The sequence below is a fragment of the Lepidochelys olivacea genome, assembly GCF_965140295.1.
Source record: "Lepidochelys olivacea isolate rLepOli2 genome assembly, chromosome: 18".
Classification (NCBI taxonomy): Eukaryota; Metazoa; Chordata; order Testudines; family Cheloniidae; genus Lepidochelys; species Lepidochelys olivacea.
Window position 1 is genome coordinate 26,741,155 of NC_140428.1, and position 18,743 is coordinate 26,759,897.

Sequence of the window (18,743 nt, forward strand, 5' to 3'; positions counted from 1 at the left end):
ACTTGAAGCAAAAGATATTAGTCAAATATGACTTCTTATTGGTGGGAATAGTTGAGTGCAGAGTGGCAGTGTGGTGTGAGGCTCTAATTCATGTTGATGGGGTGCTGCGTGGACCCAGAATGGTTGTGGCTATGTAGGTGCAAAGCACTCCTCTGTTTGTTGCTATCTTAATTCAGCAATCTCTGGTACTGCAAAGCAAGCAAAAGCACCTGCCTCTCCCTTCCTGCCTTCCACTGAACAAACTGCTCAGGGAGAGGCAGTCTCCGGGACAGATATCATTGACCTGTGAACTCACAGCAGGTATTCACTCCATTCCTAGTGTGACGTGGCACAGTCTGGACTAATGGCAGATAAAACAATTTCCCCAGCTGCAAAGGATTATAGCCCATCCAATGGCTAATGGCTGGGCCCGGGGGAGGATGTGGCAGGGTTAACTCCTGGCTCTGTTGTTAAACTGACCATAGCGGTTGATGATTAGTAGAGTGGTGTTTCTGTATCTGCTGGGAGGTTATTGGCAATTGGATTTTTACAAGGGTTATGTTATTTTGCAACCGGTAATATCTGTAGTGTCTACTGATATAAGGGTGATCAAATCTCATGCTTCAGGACACAACATATGCAAACATCAAATAAGACAAACCCATGAAATTGGCCTTTCATATGTGTCCAAATCCACCTGGAGGTTCTGGGGGCATGTCACGTGTAGTGGAGCTAGCTGAGTGGGAAGCTGAATGTGGTATGTTGGGATTAGCATCTTTGAGACAAAGACTCACCCCTGGTTCTCTCTCTCTCTGACAGAGGGTAGAGCTGAGTCACTTCAGAACTAGCCACTGCCCAGAATGAAAACCCCTGATCCCCCACCAGTGTCAGCTCGGTAATACTAGAAGGCATGTTTAAGTCTTTCCCTCTTTATTGCGTTTTCCACAGAAGGGAATGTCAGGTAGAAATGGCATTAAGATCCACCGCCCTGGAGCCATGTTTCCTGACCAGCTCAGCTAGTCTGAGAAGAAGCTGGATCTAGTTTCTCCCTCCTTCCTGAGTGTCCAGCCTCCCTGAGCCTGTGTGATATCTGCACACAGCACACACTGCCGTTCTCAGGATGAGTGTCCCAGGCGGGAGAGGGGAAGCCTGTAGACCAGCCCTGCAAGGTTGGGAAGAGCCCTTGCCCTGAATGAGGTTGCAGAGCCTGGCTCATTTCTTCAGTGCTTAGTGACTGAGTAAGAAAAGGGCCCACCTAATGGATCTGGTTAGTGGTAGCTGGTGGGTCAGTGTAATCGGACTTGTGCTAAGGTGCTCCTGAATGCATTCTTGTGTGATGATCCTGCAAACACATAGGCATATGCTTAACTTCACGCACATGAGGTGTCCCACTGACTTCAAGGGGACTGGTCACACGAATAAGACACGTACGTAAGCGTCTGCAGGCTGAGAACGTTCCGAACAGGGCCGTGTCCATTCCTTGTAGATTTCAAAGCAGGGGAGAGAGCGGGTTAAGGGACTGTTCTATAAAACACATGCCGAAGCACCCGGTCTGTGAGCTGGTGGGAAGTTGTACAGTGGGGAATGAACCCTCTCTAGAGCCCTTCCAAATCCGTGCTTGCTCAGCTCAGGGAAAGCTCACTATGGTCTGCTGGGCTTTGCCTTTGTCTTCCTCAGTAGGAGCAGATCGTGGACCTTGCTTCTGAGTCATGAGAATCAAAGTGATAACTAGTAATACTAGAGGTGGTGAACATGGGGATGGCCAGAGGAGATCAGGTCTGTGGTCCATTTAGCCAAGTATCCCGTCTCTGGCAGTGGCCTGATCAGATGCTTCAGAGGAAGGTGTAAGAACCTGGCTGTAAGCAGATGTGGGATAATCTGTCGCCCACAAAAGCTAAACCAAGATGCTGGATCCAAATGCCTCCAGACTTGCAGAGGTTCAGAAGCTGCTTTGAATCTGAATTTTGCAGCTGACTCTTGTCCCGGAATTGGGTCAGAGTCAAACTTCCTCTTTCCCATCCCTCAAACAAGGTAGGATCAGAATTCAGACCCTACCTCATGGCATGGACCCATTTTTCTTACTATTTAGTGCTGCTGTTCCCAAATGTCCCTGTTTCCCCTGAGAGGTGAAGTGACTTGCCAGAGGTAACATGGTGACTCAGTGTCAGATTTGGGATTACAACTAAGGAGCTCTTGGTTCCGAGGTCTGTGCTCAGAACAGCAGAACCCACCTTTCTTTCCCGGAGCACCTTGGGAGAACTGCAATGGCTGTAGGTTGGCCAGTTTCCTATTTTGCCATCTCTGTTAGCTGCCTTATTTCCACTGCTGCTAAAAAGGGCCCTTCTCTGCAGCACCGCCTGTATCAATGGGTGGAGCATGGCGGTTTTACTCTTCTCCCCCCGACAGGATGCTTGGCAGGACACTGGCCGGCACGGGGCATGCATCCTTTGTCCACGCAGATGATACATCTCTCAATCAAACAGGCTTTTGTAGATTGGGCTGACTTGTCTTTCTGCCAGTGCTTATAAAGAAGAACATGTTTCAAGTCTTGGTCTGTGTTTCCTGTTCGATGGTGGTTGATGGGGAATGGCTCAGTGAGAGCTCGGTACAATGGGGCCTCAGTATGGACAACTTGGAGCATGTTTTTCTGAAATCATGTATTGGGGAGAAAAGGGGTGTAAGTGCATCAGTTGTGTTGCACATCACGTTAGCATTTCTCTCCCAGAAAAGCACTATGCAGAGTGGGGTCTATGAGGTGACAGCTGCTTGCAAATGGGGTCACCCCAAACTTGTCAGTAAGGACTTTGCACCCTCACCTATGCTCCCTGCTCTGCACAGGGCACGTGCCTGGCTTTCCAAATGGCTCTGGAGACATTTGGAACCTCTGGGGGAGCGGAGGTGCGTTCTCTCTAGTGCAGCTATTGAATCATGGTGTGGATTCCTCTAGAGAGAGCCCAGGGTGGCAGCAGAGGGCAAGTGTGCAGGAAGCAGAATAGAGAGCAATAAGTAAAGGACAAGTGCAGCAGGTGGTGGTTGCACCCTACTCATCTTCCTGTTCCCCGCTTGGAGCAAAGAACTGGAACTTGCTCTGCTGACATCAGCCCCAGAGCCAATCAAAGGAAGTGGCAAAGCTTTGAAACCCAACCAGAGTTGCCAAATCTGTTTCTTTTCCCTGTAGCCAGGGTGTGGTCCTCTCCTTACCTCACCTTAGGGATGGGTGGTGGCCGGATTTGTGTTTGTATTGCAGTAGTGCCCTGGAGGCTCATGCTAAGTGCTGTACAAACACGTGAAAAGAAAATTTCTTAAAGGAACAGTATATATATTCCTTATCTGCCCTCCCCATGGGCCGTAGACTGACTTTATCTCAGTACCAACCTCCTGATCAGTGGCACCTTCGCTTGTGTCGTCTGTCAAACCAAACCACCTCTTCTGACTGGGCCCACAGTTTTGCACCTGCTATGAATTAGCTGATTGGATTGCGAGCCCCCAAGATGCCCTACCATAGGGAGATTATCAATAGAAGGGGGATACCAAGGTGCACAGCAGAGACCACATCGTGCTCTTTCGATGATAATTGCTTTCATTAGCCAACCAGACACTGCAACCTGCTAAAGGGGAGAGACCAATACAGAATATTTGCATTACTCCCACCAAGCCTTATGGAAAAACCCTAAGAGCCAATCTTCATCCTCTTCCTCACCAGTGATTATCATCCTGGCATCTCCCCCCTCTCCACCCCTCCCAACCCCCTCGACTAACGCATGCAGGCCAGGATACGGCTTTTATAATGTGTTAACTGATGCCGCTGGCATTCAGACGTTTATGAAGGTTTTAACCCCTTCTCCTTATTTGAACTTCCACACCCCACTACTTTTGGAGTGCCCCATTTTCATAGGCTAGCTTGTTTCCCTTGTACTTGTTAATGTTTACGTCCCCTTGTCCGCATAAAATTTTGCCCCAGTTACCAATGGTCATCTTGTGGTGGCTGCTGCTCTCTCGTAGTCGTTATTATCCAAGGTGAGCGGTTATTTTCAGAACATCAGCATATCACAAAACACAGACAAAAGTTGAGTAGGTTTATTACTAACTTAATTATGCTAATTTATCTTAAGGCCTAATTTGGCTACGCTGTTTTGCAGGCCTGGGGCTCTGTGTTACAACGTTAATTACTACTTATATTTCACCTCTGTGTCTTAAGTATACCTAATATACGATGTAGCCACAGATAAAAGGTAAGGGGAGACCTGGTACAAAATTCAAGCCCTGGAATTCCTGGTTGCTGTCCTATCTGGATGGGAACGAGGGTCCCTTCCCCAGAGGCTTTCCTTTCCTTTGAATGATGCAGTATTAAAAGGTGGGGGACTCAGGGTGCTGCTGAGACTGCTGGATAGAACCTACGTGTAAAGGATGGTGTGCAGTGAAGTCCCTCCTTGTCCGCAGTCTCCTGGGGCTGTTTGGGGCCAGGAACTTGCCTCCTGTGGAGTGTTTAAGCAGAGGAGAGAGGAAACACACAATGGACTGGACAATAACTGCCTGTATTTATTCAGATGCTCACTGGGTATAATGGTGAATGGGATCTAACAGGGGGGAAAGGGGGACTTGAGATTTTTCCCTCTGGGTTTTTCACAGAGAATGTTTTGATGGGAGAACAAACAGCTCCTTTATGGTCTTTTTTTTTTTTTTTTTTTTTTTGAAAGACTCCCCAGAGCTGCTGTGGGCTTCTTGGGTCCATGGTGGGGATTCACATTCTTACCTGCGTGAGTCCTGCAGCCCCCTCAGCTCCATAAGCCCGGGTTTCGCTTGGGCCCATGACGCTGCCAGCTGTTTGCAAGAGGTCTTCATTTCTTCTAGTAGAACTCAGCCACAGTCAGTTAGCGTGACCCTGTCTGATGGCACTCAGGTAGTGTAGGCAGCTCTTGGTTCATTTTTGACTCATTGATTGCCTACGTGCTGGGCAAGGCCGTGTCACTTTCACTTCAGTTTCTTTTTTCATTTGTTAAACTTCTCTAGCTTCGCTGTTGCTTCCAGATTCCCTTGGTGTTTGCAGCATACAGCTCAGGCATGGGAGACTAAGTTCCTTTCCCAGCCACCAGCAGGTCAGGTCACTTCACCTGTCTGAGTCTGCCCCTTCCACTTTTTGTCTTGTTTCTTTTGTAGTCTGGGGCAGGGACAGTCTCTAACTGCATGTGTGTGCAAGGCTTAGCACGACGGGGTCAAAATCTCAGTTGGAGTTTCAAGGTGGTGTTGAAATATAATAAATGAGATCATGTAATTTCTTTGGGTTTTTTTTCCCCCAGGTCTGCTGTTCTGTGTATTGATTGATTTTTGCTGGGTGTTTTTTAATTTCTCCCGTCACAAAAGTCCTAGGCTAGCTCGTGCTCTAGATTTCATTTTCCAGACTCTCCTATGCTAACACAAAATGCTGCAAATGCCGGAGGGGATGTTTGTTTGGCTCTTTTTAAAAAAACAAACAAAAAAAACAACTGAACAAACATACCCCATCCAGTCCTGGACCCCTCTGTGTTGGTCCTGGATCTCTTTCATTGACCCTTCTTCCTGGAAGAGGGGATAGCTCCTTAAGCCTTGTGCCCTTTCTGTTCTCTCTGCAGGGTCTCTGGCTCCCCACCGCGCCAGCATGTCTCACAGGCATTCTGACAGCTCCGTGGGCGACAAGGCCCTTCTCCTGGAGCGCAAGTTCCATTCAGAGCTGCGGATAGATGCCAACGTGACCCCTCCCTCTGGGAAACGCAGCTCCATGGCAGCACTAGACAGCGCCTCGTTTGCGGCCCAGCGCTCCCCGTCCCCCACCGAGCCCTGTCGCGTCATCCTCAGCACAGAGAGCCCAGCCGCGCTGAAGATGGGCACCCAGCAGTTGATCCCCAAAAGCTTGGCCGTGTCTACCAAATCCAAGACCCCTGCCCGCCACCAGAGCTTCGCCGTGGCCATGCCAAGTAAAGAGGCAGCTCGCTGCGACCCCAAGCGGATGTCAGCCCCAGGCATTTCCCTGGATGACCTGGACATCGAGCTGGATTCTAGTGGGCTCAAGCGCAACCTACGGAACACGTCGTACCGGGCTGCCATGAAGGGGCTCGGGAATGCCGAGGAGCCTTCGAAGGACATCGCCACCCTAAAGCCCGTGTCGCAGGACACCAGCGCACACCCAGCGCGAAGCCCAGGGAGAACCAAGGTAGGCCCTGTTGTGTGCTTCCAGTCCCTCCTCCTGCTGGAGTGTCACCTGGGGTACGCCAGATCTGCCCTTGCCTGAACAAAAGGTTATGAATAGTTGTAATATCTTAGCTTCTATGAGCCCTAGTCATGGAGCAGGAGCTCATGGTGCCAGGTGCTGTACAAACAAAGAACAAAAAGATGGTCCTGCCACCCAAGGAGCTTACACACTAGATAATAAACTCTACCTCTTCTACCACCACTCCTGGCCAGACTCCATCAGCTGAAGCGGCAGCTGCCTGGGTGTTCCTGGGGCCAAAGCTCAGACCAGAGTTTTGTTCTCATCTGTACAATTCAGCTGAGCACTGTGTTGTCTCTGGTCACTCAGCCAGCAGGGACGGTGTGTCTCTTAGTTGAGCCATATATAGTCACCTCCCCTAATGGCTGGCTTCCAAATGCACGGTTGTGAAACCAGTTAATCGAGGTTTTGAAGCTCTGTTGTTCCCTCAGCTGGTTCTAGTGCACCCATGGCTGGTGGTTAGTCACCGGTGTAATACTGGCTGGGAAAAAGTGGCTGATCCTCGCCACCTGGGTGGCCTTCTGCTTTCCTTGGGTGTAGGTTGCTAGTGATCACCCTGCTTGCGTGTTTGATGACTTGGACACGCTTTTGAAGAGCAGCTGTACACAGTGAGGAGATGTGCTGGAAGGACTGCAGGGCCCTTCTTTCTGCCTTAGCTCAGTGTCCAGACATGATGCTCTTTCACAGCCTAACACAGCCGAGAGGGTCACGGTCTGATTTCTATCCCCTTGCTTTCACACATGTGAAATTTGCAAAATTATCATAGAACGTCCAGACTCTTCTGGCCCCTCCCCTCTCTCCCATTAGCAGATCCAACTTCTGTAACTCCACTCCCTGCAGATGCCATTAATTACTGCAGCTTGAACCCTAGGTATGGCCAGCAGGGGTTGAGAGGCCAAAGCACAATAAATAAACTAAGTCCCAGGCTTCCAGTGCATCTTCTGGGCTGTCTACAGCTATCCACAGCAGCCAGGTCGTTGTATGTACTTGCTTAAGATTAAATGAAATACACCATCAGAACTGCTGTGCCTTTCAGAATTAGGGTTTGGGAGGTGGGGGGGAGGGTTTGAGATCAGTCCAGGTTAAGTTTTAGCAACTAAACTCACTTGGAAAGGTTGTGGAGCTCGGGGGGGCAAGAACAGGCTATGTCTAGCTGATGTAATGCGGTGACTAATCCTCTGGGAAGGACGCAATCCAGCTGTTTAACATCAGCTCATGTTCTGCCTGGCTCCTTCGTTCGCTCACAATTGCATCTAAGGTTCGTGGCAGGGGGGAGCTGCTTGTTTTGAAGTGCTTTTCACAAATGTGCAAGTAACAGCTGGTGGGGAGTGGACTGAGTTTAGATAGCTGTATAGAATTGGTCTTTCAGCACATGGTACAGACATACCCTGAAAGCACAGGTGAGTTGCAGCCTGATGCATGTTGGCGGTGCAGACAGAGTCCAGTCACAGAAATGAGTGAAGCTGCTCACGTGAGCCAGCTTAACCCCCGTTCTACAAACGCTAGCCCCGAGCCTGGTGCAGTTCTCAGACTTGCACCAGGCTCGGGGCTAGCGTTTGTAGAAGAGTGGCATAATCCCAGAAACAAATGAAACGGACACTACCGCGGATTAACCGAAGGTATCGTTTGTATACGTGCTGTGACAAGACGTAGAGAGGCTGCATCCGGCTAGAAGAAATACTGAGATAACTTTAGGGCTGCTCTGACCCAAAACTAGGTAACGTAAGATGAAAGCTGAGTCACTCACGTGCTTTTTTTTATTAAAAGCAACCAAAACTGCAAGCAAGACCAATGGAATTCACGTTTTTCCTGAGAGACGAGGATGGTATTGACTAGGTTACTAGCTGGTTAGATAACTTCCTTTTTTAAGGAACTAAATTTAAAAAAAAACCAGACTCCATGAGATTGAGAGAACACCTGGGTTCTATCCCCAGCCCTGCCACTGATTTGCTGTGTGACCCTGAGTAAGTCACTTAGCCCAATATTTTCAAAGCTGGCCCCTAATTTTTTTTTTTTATATGCTCCCATTCTGGATAACTCCGCTTAGGCCCACTGGACTGGATTTCCAGAGATCAGAATTGAGGGAGGGGGACTCTGCCAAAGGCAAAGGAGACACCCTGGCATGAGGGGAGAATCAAGCCTCTTATTTTTGGTACAGAGTAGAGTTTCTCTTTCTAGCTTGTGATGTAGGTAAGTTGAGGCATCTTCTGGGTGTCTTCCCATAGTAAAAATTGTTCAGACCCTCCTTGTCATTGATGCCCCTCTATGGCTGCCCACTTGTGACCTGATGGGACTTTATGTAAGTAAGGGGTTCTGCAATGAGAAACGTCTATACTTAAAGAAAGCACCCTTTCTCTCCACACACACGACCTAATTGGCTAACTTTGCTACAGAGTTCAGTGTTTGTTTGTGTTTCCTCCAGTCCCCAAGTGGGATTTTCCTCTTGCAAGTTTATAGTCCTCCAGGTGAGGACAAAGGGGGTGGGAAAGAGAACTGCTCTGTCAGGAAGCCATCCGAGGCTGGTCACAGGCTGGCTGTTCACTTCTGCTAATGACCAAAAGTTGATACCACTTAAGAGCGCTTACCTGACCTGTGGGGAAAGGAGCGGAGTGTGGCAGAGGTCTAGAGATGGAACCGACTTGTTTGCTCAACTAGTGCATCCCCTGTCAGCGCGGGATTACTCCCTGTTGGACACTTACCGGTGTCATATCTACTCCAGAGTTGGCAGCTTGTGTGGAATGTCTGAAGACTGAACTCCCTGGGGTGTGTCCCTCCAGGTCTGGGCTGGGGACATTGAGGGGGCAGGGAAACAGCATGTGTATGCGGAGATTGCACAGACACTTGGTTTAGTTGATGGATAAAGGGCAGACCCAGGGCTGTCAAAAGAGCATCTCCTGCTCCCTGTAAAATGAACCGAAAGAAATCAGACTCCAGCAATGGCTTGTTATTCCAGAGCTGTCAAGATGAGGTTTGACTTTGTCTACCCATGTCTCTTATTGACTCTGTCTTTCCTGTCACTCTTGCAGAGAACACTCGGGAGGAAGCGGATGCAGAGACACGGGGGCTCCTTTAAGGATGGTGAGTTGTTTTTCACTCCCACTGTTCCCAAAGTCCTTGATGTTGCTGGCATCACCCTTCTCTCCCATGGCACTGCTCCTGCAGCTGGGCGTCGGGGAGGGTAAGTGAGTGTCTCCCAGCTGAGAGGTGCCTCCTGCCATCACAGCCATGGGGAGATGCTGATCCAAGAGGGCCTGAGAGAACAGCCAGGGTCGTGGTCTGAGCATTCCCTGTGGGAATGAGCCATGCAAACAAGCCTGCCCAGCGGATGGGGCTCACTGCTTCTGGGTTCGAAGCAGGAAGGGTTGACCCAAGCACTGATCGAATCAAATCAATGAACTTTCACGCTTGAGGGATTGGGGGAATGTAACAACCAAGGTGTGTGCACCAGCCTCCTGTGTGACTGCATCATCTGACTGTCGTCCTGCTTGTCCACCTCATCCCCTTCCTCTGCTCTTGCCTTTAACCGTTGACCTAGACTGCAAGCTGGCCTGGGCAGGGAACCTGCCTTTCTTTATTCAGCGGAGCGCTAGGAATCACAGTGGCACTCTGGAAATAATTGAATTACTTGGTGCAGAATCTCGTCTGAGATGGCATTGAGCTTGTGTCCAGTGGTCCTGAGCATTATTCTGAAAGAAGCTTGCCCTGAGCCCACACCATGCAGCCAGGCACTCCTGAGCGCTATTGCCATGTTTGACATTATCCGCCTCTGGCCCAGGACAAGCTACTGGCCCCCTCTGCCTTGATTTCCGTACCTGTAAAATGGACTCCACAACATTGCCCCCTTCCTGCTGAGGGTGATGCAAGGATTAACTGCTTCCGTGGTGCGCTCTCTCTCTCTGGTATGTTTACGAGGAGCTGAGACCCCAGCTGCTGCTTGTGCTCCTGACCCTGTTTCCGGGGAGCAGGACCTGTCTGCTGCAGTGTGTCCCTGCCTGGATTTCCCCTCAGCTCTGCACAGAGCAGTTGTAGGGCCTGTAAATGTCTCCTCTGTAAAAACTCTCCCTTTGTATGTTTTCTCTGTGTCTTGAGGCTCCCGATTTGCCAGAGAGGCCCCCTGACCTTGCCATGTTACATTCAGCGCTCTCATCTCATCCCTCTCCCCGGCACTCTCCCTTGCCCCTGTGCCACATCCCAGCCTGGCCACGGATCCTGCCCCAGCTGAGGAGACCCTGCTCCTGGGGACCTTCCAGAGGCTGTCAAATGCGGGGTCCCTGTGGTCTCTCCCCTCCCCTCCCGTGTGGAAAGGGCTGTGGGGGAGGTGGGCTCTGGGTGGAAGGGGAGCTATTTCTCAGAGTCCGTGTGTAATTTCCTGGCTCGTGTCCTCCCTCCAGAGCCCCGGCTCTATCAGGAGATCCGTGAGAGAGGGCTGAACTCCATCAACCATGAGTCAGACGATGACTTGCTGGAGGAGGACTCCAATGTGGAGGAGCATTCTGCTCCTGCCACCATCGTGGTGAAAAGCTATCGCCCCGCCCAGGTGACCTGGAGCCAGCTACCTGAGGTAGGGAGCAGGAGCCCTGCCTCACACTCTGCCACTTTGTCCTGTCCTCGAATGCTCCCTGTGGCGTGCCAGAGAGAGCCCGCTGCTGCTGCTCCCGCTCACTCCAGGCAAACTACTAGAGGGATTTCTAGTCCTGGACTCTGGTTTTCCTTCTCTTTCAGTATCCCACGGTGTGGGCCCCTGCTGCCGGTGGGGCTGGGGCGAGCAGGGCTGCGTAGATGGTGTGGGCTTGTACTAATGTGCAGAAAGGAGCTTGATCCGTTGCACAGAGGAGCAGATGTATCTGGGTTGAAGGTTGCTGTTTTCTCTCTTTGAACCAGACTTGGAGCTCACTGCAGGCGAATCTCCCTAGGGGCTGGGGAGGTTTTATGAGCACTTTTTTTAAAATTTGGCTCAGAGCTGGGTTTGAGTCTGTGTAAATCTTGCTAAGCCAGGAAATGGATGTGACCCACAGGAGTAGTGGCTGCTTTCCCCACCCCCAACCAAATTAAATGGGGTTTTAACACCACGAGGCTGGGGGCTTGAGAGTCAGTGTTCCTGACTGTCACTGGCTTGCTCTGTCAACATGGGCAAGTGTCTGAGTACACCCAGCTGTAGGACGGGGCGGCTGCCTCAGGGTGTGGCTGGCAGGAGGAAAGGTAAATGTTCATAAACCTTCACAGAGAAGGAGCTGATCGCTGGTCAAAGGGTTTAGTAAAAGAAAATCCCTTTCACTTTCCTTGCCAAAGCAGATGAGATCCATATTAGTGTCTAATTGGTTATCAGCCCAGGTCCCTGGGCTCTCATTCCAGATAGACCTCAGCATCCAATGTGCGTGTATCCGTCCGTCCCAAAAGCTTCCTAAACTCATTTATTTGATATTTCTGTTTGATAGAGGGGTCACATCAGGAGAAAAACAAATGCCTTTTACACTTCCCAATAATAGTAAAGGCTGCTATAGGAGAGTATAAATCTTTATGAAAATCATGATTCATTGTTCGCCTGGACTAGAATATGACCTCCAAGGGTCATTGCCTCCGAGGCTGCAAGTCTGTTTTCATGGTTTGGTTATTCACCGCCCGTTCCCATCCCATTACAATTATTAGACTTCTCAAGAGATGCCTCCAAGAGAGTCACTTGTAAGACCCAGTAATGAAGTTTAACACCTGACAGCTCTCCGGCAGGCCAGTTTAGCAACTGCTAGTACCTGCTTCAGTGGTTTGCTTTGGCCGAGGGTGTTGTGGAAATAGTGACCTGATAACTCTCAAACCAAGAGGTTCTACTCTACCATAGCACCCTGCAAGGTTGGGGTATCTCATGCTCCCGATGCAATCCGATTATTTGCAAAGGTCAGGAAGAATCTGTCCCGGGATACAGTTTTTCACCATTGACCACATGCATTGGGAATGATTTTAATCCTCCTTTGAATCATCCGTTGTTTGCTGCTGGAGGCAAAGTGCCAGGTTGGGTGTCTGACCTGCTATGTCGGCTCTTACATCCTTAGACCACAGAATGCAGGAGGCTGGGGAGAGCTCCTGCCGGATGCCTGGGGCAATGGTGCACCATGTGTGATGGCTTTCCCGGCCTGCGTGCGGGACTCCGTATTTGGTGCTGGGAGCAGCACTGCCCTTCACGCTCAGCGTGATTTTTCTCTGTCATTCAGGTGCAGGAAGCAGGCATCCTAGAAAGAATAACCCCAGAGGAACGCAAAAGGCAAGAGGTGAGAGAAGCTGTTCTGCATACGTGAGGGCTCCGTCAGTCAGCTGGGGTTAGGTTAACGGGAGCCTTGTCCTAGGAGAGCCTTCTCGGGTGCACTACTGGGTGCATTAGTGAACCTACTGCTGGTGGTGACCATTGCTATGTTTCAATCAATGGCTGAGGTCTTCCGGCCTCTCCGTGGAATGACGCTGCCACGGTGTCAAGTTTCTCTAGCCTCTTACAGTCCAGCGTGTGTGTAGTTGTTGCACCATCATGTCGCTGCACTCATTCACGTTGTCTATGGGAATGATTGCTGCTCAGATGTTTCAGTCCTCATGGGTATGTTGTTGTTGTTTTCCCCCCGGTACCCCATTGATCAGGCGATCTTTGAGATTATCACCTCTGAATACTCCTACCTGCACAGCCTGGGTATCCTGGTGTGTCACTTCATGAAATCCGAAGAGCTGAAGGAGACAATGACCCAGACTGAGCACCATCACCTCTTCTCCAACATCGGCGAGATCCTGAGCATCAGCAAAAGGTAAATCTTGGAGGCGAGCGCATGGGGAAAATCTACCCAGTAGTGGTGCCTATCGGGGTGCTGGGGAGGGGAAGAGGGGAGCGCGCATACCCCCGGTTTTTGCAGTTGCTTAAAGTTCCATAGGCCCTGTGGGGGCCTGACCCCAACCACTTTTAAGCAGTGGTCCTGTCCTAAATCAGTACAGCTGCCGCTGGATCGGTCTAGAGTGTTGCTCTGACTGCTTGGTCCCAGCACCACTGAACCTTGGCCTGGCTGCCCCTCTGTACAGATGGAGGGCAGCTGGGCCTAGTGATGTTACAACCTGGCTCACCTGTACACTGGAGCGCCAGGGAGTCTAAGAACTCAACTCCTGGCGGCGGCAGCTCGTGCACTGTATGGGTAAGAGAGAGGGGAGGCTCCCTGGCCAAGAGAGACCTGGGGTCCCTGTTGGTGGGGGGTACAGGGACCAGAATCTGCCCCATCCTCCAAGAAATAGCTGAATTGGCACCAGGACTTTTCACAGATGTTAAGACCAGAGGGGGCCATTGTGTTCATCCAGTCTCACCTACGTAGCCCAGGCCGGAGACCCTCACGCTGTGATTCCTCCATCCAGCCCATAACTTCTGCTTAGCTGCAGCTTATGCTTTAGAAAAGCATCGAGTCTTGAGTTAAAGACCCTGAGTGATTGGGAATTCCCTGTGTCCCATGGTTGGCTGCCCTCCCTATTTAAATATGATTCATTTTGTTGAAGGAACAACTGGGGGGGCACCGCCATAGGTCTGTGTGTAATCTGTTGGTAGCAAACGTACCATTTACCCTCCTGCCTCCCCTTCCCCTCTGCTAAGCCCCTGTACCACGGTGCCGAGCCCACCTGACTGGCATACCAGGGAGCTAGCATCGTGAGTATGTCCATGTGGCTAGTGTCTACAGGGTTGTGTTCTCTGTGCAGACAGGGACGAGCACACAGGGCCCTTCCTCGAACTAGGCAGCCCAAGGCCTCCTGGTGCTGCTGCTCTGCAGTGCCAGGTTGTCTGGTGAAGTTCGCGTCCTTGGGTAGGGAGGTCCTGTTGATTAAAGCTGCGCTCAAACCTGCGTAGACTCCACTGGGCTCCCTGGACTGGTTTCAAATTCTCACCCTTGTGCCCTAGAAGAGCCTTGTTGTAAAAGTAAATTTTGTGGGGTGTCTTCTCCCTTCGTCTCTCTGGCCCAGTGACACAGGCATAGGTGCATCTCATGGCAAAGCCCTGGGCAAGTTTAGACATGACAGTGGCTGGTAGAGCAGAGGCTGCCTGGGAGCCTTCCAACAAGCCACTACTTGTTCTGCCCCAGCTCACTGAGAGGCTGCCGAAAGCGAAATGGCTGCATCCCTAACCCGCCAATGCCGGCTTGGCCTCTGCTCTTGAGGAGGGGATGAACCTTTCTGGCCTTGCGCTGAACCTAAAGCTTGTTGGCTGTCAGCGAGCTGGGCTGTGTGAAAAATGAACAAAGGCAAGCACGGGCCAAAGACTCGACAAGGCCTGGGAGCTTGTGTTGGGGGTGTTCCAGGGACTTGCAACCTGTAGCAGATGGGTGCTCTGTGAATGTCTGACTTACAGCTTGCTCTGTGAGAGAGCAGGACCGGAACTGGCCTGGAGAGGGTTTTGGCAGGGAGGGAGCAATAAAATTACTCCTCAAACAACTGACATGAAGAATCTGTTGGGGGCAGGGCGGGGAGGGATAGGCACAGGACTGAGAACCAGGAACTCTGGAGTACTAATCCCAACTCTGGGACATTAGGTGAGTCACTTGACCACTGTGTGCCTTGGGGTCCCCTTCAGTGAAAGAAGTGGGGGGAGGGGGAGCTGATTCCTTTGGCCCTTGGGAGGGGAGAGGACCTGTATCATAAGCAATATCGCTGTCACTGATTAAAAAATCGTTGCTTCACCTTCCTGAGCAATAACCAGTTAAAACAAAGTCATAAAAGCTAAACATAATTATTCAGCGGGCGGACGGGCTAATCTGTGCCGCCTTCCCCCCCCCACCCCCCCAACCTTGCTTTCAGGGAGGTCCCTTCCCTCAGTGCGTATGGGCCAGGAGGGATTTCTTGTCTTTCTATGCTGCACTAGCTCGCCTGGCCTCGGGTCTGCAGTGCTGAGAGAACAGAGCCCTCGTTCTCCTGGAGCAGTGGATCTGCCTCCAGCTGCTGAGCAATTCTAGGCGTTTGCAAAGCTCAGAGCCGACCATCCTGCTCCGAGCTGGGTCTCCCAGGGCAGAGGGAAATCCATCATTCTGTCAGTTAGAACCTAACTTTTTTCCAAAAGCCCTCTGTGTGCGTATGGAAGCTTTTTGCTGGCTCTCTCCTCCCCCGAGGTCCGTGCTGACTGACTGTAATGTGATGCATGGCCCAGGTGCTCTTGGCTTGGGGCTCTTTCTTTTAAGACCTATTGCAAAGCCTCCCCTCTCTGCTATGAGCCCTGTAGTGAGAGCTCATTATATGGAGCTCCTGGGTCTCTGGAGATCTGAAATAACACATGCGTGCGCATACATCAGAATAGACTGAGACCTGCCAGGGCCCCCCTGTCCTGGGTGGCCAAGCGTCAGACCCGAACCTGGTGACCATGTGAGCAAGAATGGCCCTCGTGAGGCATTGAATCCCAGTTACGTTCCATTAGCGCCGGGGGTGATGGCTTATCCCTTTCTAAGATTGGGGCAGTGTGTGCGTAATGCCTCTAGAGGCTCGAACCCAAACCCCACACCTGAACTTGGGGGAGTTTCAGATTCAATTCCAGATGCTGGGGCTGCGAGCCTGTCTCTCTGTTGAACCGTGCATGTGTGTTCCTGTGGAGTCTGTCTCTGAGCGTGTCTAGGGAATGTCCCTTGTGAAGTGAGTTCTGATATTTAGGACCATGAACTATTCCTGGGAGGAAATTTCAGATGCTGAGGCTTAAGCCCCTCTTATCACCTCTCCCTGTTCACGTGCTACTGGCTGGCAGGCCACGTGGCTGTGCTGAGCTGGCTCTGTGCTTCAGGGGCCTCTGAGATTTCCCTTCTCTCCTGGGCCAGGAGTTCTGGATTCTCACTTGGGGAAGCTTCCCCTCTCTGCACCCTGTGGCGGGGTGAGGTATATGCGGGAGAGGCAGACTCAGCAGGGAACAGGATAATTGCAGCTTAGCACGCTGCATGCTCCTCCCCAGCATTCTGCTATTTCCTTTTAGGCCCATATAAAATCCCCCTTGATTGCACACACCCCCCCATGTGACACCTGCTTGTTCTGGGAAGTGACTCTGTGGGCTTGACACCCAGGAGCTGCACCTCCCTGGGGCTGAAACATAGAAAGGAAGTTTAGAGTTACACTGTCCTGCTGGCCTCACCACATACATAGCTCCCTGCCTCCCTGCAGGCAGCTTCTAACAGCTCTGCTGGCAGTGGCTGGCTTTTTGTTTTTAAAGTCCCTTCTAAGGAAAGAGTCAATCTTGGTTCCCTAGTAGATTTCCTCCTATGTCTTAATCTGAGCTTTCTGGCTGTCATGGTAGCAGATCTGCCTTAAAATAGTACACAGGTAGATGGAGAAATCAGTCCTGGTGCTGCAGGCTGGCTGGGGCATGATGTCTGAGGCAGGGTGTCTCTCTGATAGCATGGGAGAAGAGCCATAGTCCTCTCTGGATGTTTATAGCTTGGTCTGCCCAAATGTTACACCCTCCCCGAGGACACTTCGGCAGCTTGCCGATAATCTAATGGCATGGAGACTCTCCCAGGAACACCCACTACCGCGAATTGCATGTTGGCTGAGTTTGCTGGTCAGCAGGTGGGAACACAGCCATTGGGGGGAGCAGACTTGTCTCTGCCTTGGTAGAATTTGGGCTTGTCTGCACAGGGTAAGTGACCGGAATAGCTGTTATGAGATAAATGATTCCAGAATAGCGATGCTGGAATAGCTCCCTCTGTGGACCCTCTGTTCCGGAATAGGAGTCACTTTGTTTCAGGATAATTACTCTGCTTTGGAAGCACACTAACTCTAAGAAAAAAAGGGACTTCTATTCTGGAGCAAAGCATCCAGGTGGGAAGCTATTCTACAGTAGCTATTTTGGGCAGTTTCTTCATGTAGACAAGCCCTTGCTAGTCTCTGCAGCCTCATGCAGGGTAGTCACAGCCATGTGGGCCAAGCTCCTCCTGTTCTACCAGGTGTTTGTGAATCACCCACTTAATCAGAAGTGGCCTTGGCTTTTAGACCAGATATTGTAGCCTAGTTAGGGTTTTTTGTTTTTTTTTTCTTCCTGAGCTGAACTGTGAGGAGGAGGTGCACTGGAGGAAGAGCTGATAACACTGATAGGAAAAAGTCTCTAGAACACAGGACATTAAATAAGGGAGCGAAGTCCATTGAATGGAAAGCCATTGGTATGGGGAGAGGCAAGATGAATCCAGGGATGAGTAAGAAGTTCTATGAGACAAAAGAAGTGGCGAGCCGGCAGATCTTGGTAAGGGAACTTGGTAAGAGAGCATCCTTGTATGCAGACACACATAGTCTGCTTCCTGTGACCCCACCAATTGCCCTGTGTGTGTTTGTTCTTGGCAGTTTTTTTGAGGACTTGGAGAAGCGGCACCAGGAAAATATACTGATCCCCAACATCAGCGACATCCTGGAGAATCACGTGTCAAACCGCTTCAACCCTTACGTCGTCTACTGCTCCAACGAAGTCTACCAGCAAAGGACGCTACAGAAGCTTCTGTGAGTTATTGCTGCACAGCAGGGCTTTGGGGTCTGTAACTAGCCAGTAGTAATCCAGGCTGAGCCACGCATGGCGACTTTCCATGAGTTTTGCACTCCCGCCAGTGAGTCACGCACAGCAAATTCTCCTGTAACTCGGATGTCTCCTTTTTCAAGGAATTCATGCCTGTCCCCAGGCTGCAGTGTGCTTGCTATTCAAGGCTAGATGTGGGGACGATCCTCTACTAGTTGGGACAGTGACTGTGGGACCTACCTTCAGCTAGCAATAGCATGATTGTTTGGGATTGTTTGTTCTGTGTGAGCAGAGGTGGTGTAATGAGGGGGGAGGAAGGGCATCCAAGAATGTCCTCGCCACTCACAAATTATCAACATCCAGAGAGGAAGTGCTTTCAGGGTGGATCCGTTCCCTTCCTGGATCTGGAGACTCGTGGCTGTGGAGGGGCTCTGACCCCAGCCTAGAAGCGAGGATCTCTCGCTGGGATGTCTGTGTTTTCCAAACAGTCAGGCTTTCTCCGGCTCATGCCAAGGTCATGTCATCCATTGCGATGTCAGTACTGATATAATCACCCGTGGGGAGGACTGAGTGTTTCCAGTGCCTTTTCTTAAGCTCCAAGGGGATTAATACAGGCATTATCTGAACCAAGCATGTGTCCCAATTGTTAACGTCTCCCTGGGTGCTGTAACCAACTGTTAGAAACCCTGGAGAACCCACGTCATGTCTGGGCCATTAGCTTCTCTAGCACATGAAGGGTCTGGAAAGCCCAAGCCTAATGGAGGATCCTTGTGTCCCATTTTAGAAACACGAATGCTACGTTTAAAGAGGCCTTGAAACAAATTGAGAGGAAGCCAGAGTGTGGTGGCCTGCCCATGAGCTCCTTCCTCATCCTCCCCATGCAAAGAGTAACACGCCTCCCTCTGCTTATGGACGTAAGTAAGAACCAGCAAGTGGAATTCCCTGGCACCTTTCAAAGGGACCGAGTGCATTGATCTCACTGTGCCCTGCCATGAATCTAGCACAGCAGAGTGCTTGAGACCTGCCTCCTGGCGGTCTTTGGCT

The 18,743-nt window shown here is 50.9% G+C and overlaps 1 protein-coding gene across 3 annotated transcripts in view; it reads left to right on the forward strand.

Annotated features, from left to right (window-relative positions):
* The window catches only part of ARHGEF16 (Rho guanine nucleotide exchange factor 16), a 41,365-nt gene that overhangs the window by 8,142 nt on the left and 14,480 nt on the right, over positions 1-18,743 (forward strand). For all 3 annotated transcript variants that reach the window (XM_084651985.1, XM_084651983.1, XM_084651984.1), the window contains exons 2-8: positions 5,589-6,166; positions 9,250-9,301; positions 10,615-10,784; positions 12,427-12,483; positions 12,842-13,002; positions 17,534-17,686; positions 18,484-18,613. In XM_084651985.1, the coding sequence (XP_084508111.1) occupies positions 5,615-6,166; positions 9,250-9,301; positions 10,615-10,784; positions 12,427-12,483; positions 12,842-13,002; positions 17,534-17,686; positions 18,484-18,613 (1,275 nt within the window). In that variant the 5' untranslated portion in view covers positions 5,589-5,614. The remainder of the gene's footprint in view (positions 1-5,588; positions 6,167-9,249; positions 9,302-10,614; positions 10,785-12,426; positions 12,484-12,841; positions 13,003-17,533; positions 17,687-18,483; positions 18,614-18,743) is intronic.